Source organism: Octopus bimaculoides, chromosome 4 (assembly GCF_001194135.2).
Source record: "Octopus bimaculoides isolate UCB-OBI-ISO-001 chromosome 4, ASM119413v2, whole genome shotgun sequence".
NCBI classification, from domain to species: Eukaryota; Metazoa; Mollusca; class Cephalopoda; order Octopoda; family Octopodidae; genus Octopus; species Octopus bimaculoides.
In genome coordinates, this window is record NC_068984.1 from 107,842,154 (window position 1) to 107,846,383 (window position 4,230).

General features: G+C 38.2%; 1 protein-coding gene across 1 annotated transcript in view; it reads left to right on the forward strand.

The window, feature by feature from the left end:
- LOC106875418 (collagen alpha-1(XII) chain) overlaps nt 1-2,288 on the forward strand; it is a 58,326-nt gene extending 56,038 nt beyond the window's left edge. Inside the window, exons 11-12 of the mRNA XM_014923553.1 lie at nt 590-727; nt 1,837-2,288. Of these exons, the coding sequence (XP_014779039.1) occupies nt 590-727; nt 1,837-2,288 (590 nt within the window). The remainder of the gene's footprint in view (nt 1-589; nt 728-1,836) is intronic.
- Nucleotides 2,289-4,230: the final 1,942 nt, after the last annotated feature.

The following is a 4,230-nucleotide window of genomic DNA, read 5'->3' on the forward strand; positions in this document are numbered from 1 at the left end:
TGTGTGTGGTGTGTGTGTGTGTGTGTGTGTGTATGTGTGGTGTGTGTGGTGTGTGTGGTGTGTGTGTGTGTGTGTGTGTGCTGCAGTCAATGGAGAATTATCTAGAGAAACGCAAATATTGAGCGGTGTTCCACAAGGAACTGTCCTGGGGCCACTACTGTTCATAGTAAGTAGCCCTTCTGGACATGCCCACGGTCACTCGGGCAGCCATTGTCACTGGATACGCTGATGACACAAAACTATCTCAGGCAATAAAGAATCCTGATGATGTCATAAGCCTGCAGAAGGACCTAAATGCAATATACAAGTGGGCAGAGCAAAATAATATGCGGTTGAATGCTAAAAGATTTCAAGTACTGCGCTACAAGGCCACAAGTGCCCCTCTAACTTTAAAATTTAATATTTGTTTAATTTAGAGGTAACTACCTCTGGTTCTTAAAAAATCAGTAATCCGAAAAGTCTTTAATACAAAAGTTCCAGAAAATTGATATTGTGCCTGTATTTCATAATTATGTCTCTAATTACAAAAGATTTTGTCTTGATTTTTTTTTTTAAATATGTATACATAATTAATTTCTTTCCTGAACAGAATGTCCTGCACAGGCTGATATCGTCTTCATTTTGGATAGTTCCGGGAGTGTGGGTAGCGCTAACTTCCAAAAAATGCTCCGCTTTGTAGAGACTGTATCGAAAAGCTTTAATATCGGCCCCGATGAAGTACAGATTGGTAAGTAGTACGCTTATATTGCTTTTATATCATTTTTGTTGTTGTGGATGACGATGATTACGATGATGTAGTAGTAGTAGTAGTAGTAGTAGTAGTAGTAGTAGTAGTAGTAGTAGTAGTAGATGTTGCTATTGTTGCTGTTGTTGTTGAGGGAGAGAGAGGGAGGGAGAGTGTGTGTGTGCGTGCGTGCGTGCGTGCGTGCGTGTGTGTGTGTGTGTGTGTGTGTGTGTGTGTGTGTGTGTGTGTGTGTGTGTGTGTGCGCGCGCGCGTCGGTTAGGTTCATTACTCAAGTGGCAAAAAGCATTAGCGCTGCTTAGAAATAATCATCCATAGTTCAAATCTCAACAGGGACTATGTACATATGATGCACATACTGTCAAAACATCTAAGGACGAGCCTAGCTCTCTTGTTAATGTAGACTGTTGATATGCGTTCTAAGGACGAGGATAGTAATCCAGAAAGTTATTACATCTTCAATTTTTATTTCGCATTAGACTGCGGCCATGCTGGTGCACCAATTTGAAGAATTCTTAGTGAACTTATTCTTTAAAGCCTGGTTCTTATTCTAGCTGTCGTTTTGCCGAACTGGTAAGTTATGGAGATGTAAACACACCAACACCGGCTAGCAAGCGGTGATGCGGGACAAACACAGATACAAAGACACACACTCCTATATATAGAGAGGATAACTCTTCGAAACGCCAGTGTTATAATGGTGGCAGCTGATGAAGGAAATGTTCTCTATGTGGCCTGTGTGCTTTCTGTACCTTGTTTATCATTTTGTCCATGTTTTTTTTGCTACGTCATGTACCCAGATATGCATCTATATATACATGTAGATGAAGGTATGTACATACATGTACATATATATGCATATACTCATGTATTGTATATATATATATATGACGGGCTTCTTTCAGTTTCCGTCTACCAAATCCACTCACAAAGTTTTGGGAGCCCCGAGGCTACAGTAGAAGACACATGCCCAAGGTTCCACGCAGTGATTGAATCCAGAACCATATGTTTGGGAAGCATGCTTCTTACCATACAACCACACTTGCGCATATAATTATCTAAATTATCTATAATTTTTTATGTTATTTTCTTAGGTGTCGACACATTTGACAGCGGAAGTCGAACTGAGTTCAACATGAATAAACATAAAGACCAACAGAGCTTATTAAAGGCAGTCGGCAAGATTCCAACCAGAAGCGGTATGACACATATGGGAGAAGCTCTGAAACGTCTTCGAGAAACTAGCATGTCTAAGGCGGCTGGAATGAGATCAAATGTAAGCCACATAGCGATTATGATCACTGATGGTAGACCCAATGGTAGACTGAATGTGGTCCAAGAAGCGAAAAAAGTAAAGGATTCTGGTACAAAACTGTTCACCATTGGTATTGGACCCAGTGTTGACTATAACCAACTGAATGTCATTGCTAGTAAACCAACTAAACAGTTTGTCTTCAAAGCAGATAACTTCGACTCACTCAAATCTATAGCCTCTATGTTGTCACGCCAATCATGTAACGGTAAGCCAAAAGCCTTTAGACATTAAACTTTTTGTATAGCAGATGTTTATAACTGTTTGGTTCATCCTATAGGAATTTTTCGTTAAGATTTAATCAATGCAGTCACTGCCATTCCCCAGAGCAAAGTTCCTCTATTGTTCATTGATTCCGTAATTTTTTTGTAACTAGTCTAAACGTTTCAGTTTTAACAATACTACGGAATATTTTCACGTATCTCACGAAATATTCTAGTCTTAGCACGTCTCTTTATTCATAGTAAATAAGCGTTGTGCATTCTCGTAATCTCTTGTATTTTGTAATCAATCCAGAAACTTCAAATGTTGCTCTAAATTTTGATTGTGTAGCATGAAATGATCTTCGAATGTGTTCGGTTTTTATGGAGATATTCTACATACGCACGCATGTAGAATACATACGCACATAGACACACACAGATACACTTACGCACGCGCACACGAACGCGCTCACACACTCACGCATACATACATACATACATACATACATACATACATACATACATACATACATACATGCATGCATGCATGCATACATACACGCAGACAGACAGACAGACAGAGATGCCGGAAAAGCAGCAAAATGTGATAACCGATGCAGACTTTGTGACGTTAATACCGTAGATATCACCCACATCATAAACAGTTCTCCGAAAATGTCATCATGATATTACTTACCGATGAGACATGATGTTGTAGCTTGGACGCTGTATAATGAGATCCGTCGGAAGGATAACCCTGAGGCCAAAGAAATAATAACCTACAGTATTGTAGAAGTTATAGCCACTCATATTAAAATGGAGTACTGGTGGAAGGTCCCAGTGAAACCTTAATAAACTGTAAACACAATAGACCTGGCATAGTAATTTGGGATAGACATTACAAACTGTTTACAGTTGTGGAAATCAGCTACCCAGCGGATGTTAAAATAAAGCTAATGATCAGCGAAAAACGAAATATCGACGTTGAACTATTGAGCAATTTAAAGCAACTCTATCCGGATTACAAGTTCAGGTTTATACCTGTAATTATTGGGACACTTGGATATATAATACACTGTCTAAATACCAATGTTTAGAAATTAGGTTTCTCAAAACCAGAAAGGAGAAAGCTGATTCGAAGACTACAGATCCAAGTCATCACCGGAACTGTAAAAATCTGTAAAATTTTCCAGACGTTCATTATTTAAGTATATATGAGCATGTCCAGAGATGCTCAAATATATGCATGAGATCATATACATAAAACAAAGCATACAAATCTGCAAATATACATTCATACATACTAAAATATCCTGTTGATGTTGAAATTCCAATGAAGGAGCCTCTCTCCATTTCTTAACGTCTAAATCCTTTCCGTCGAAGATCTTAGGCTCGAAACATCGAAGACTTTTCAATTCTTCCTGAACGTCAAACTAATACACCTGCTTGTCTTTCGTTTTCTGTAAGTTTGAACTATCGTTAAGACATCATGGAGAAGAATAGAAGAATATATATCTTCGATTGGAGAGCAACTCCCACCCTTTCTTTCACTACTCAGAGACGCTCTGAAACGGTAGATAGCATTGTTTACCATCCATTCGGTAAGGTGTCTTTTACTTGTTTCAGTCATTTGACTGCGGACATGCAAGGGCACTGGTTAAAGAATCGACCCAAGTTCTTGTTCTATCGGTTTCTTTTGCAAAACTGCTAGGTTACAGGGGCATAACCATCAAAATACACACACACACACACACAATGCACACAAACATATATTATTATTATTATTATTATTATTATTATTATTATTATTATATAAATTATTTTAAATATTGTGTTGTCCGGAAAGTTCGTGCCGATTTTTAAAGGAAAGAAAAAGGTCAATAAATACGTGCCGTTACATTTTTAATCAACTAAATATGAACTATTTTGTTGCACAATGCGTCTCCATCTTTCCTTTAACTTGAAAATACCCT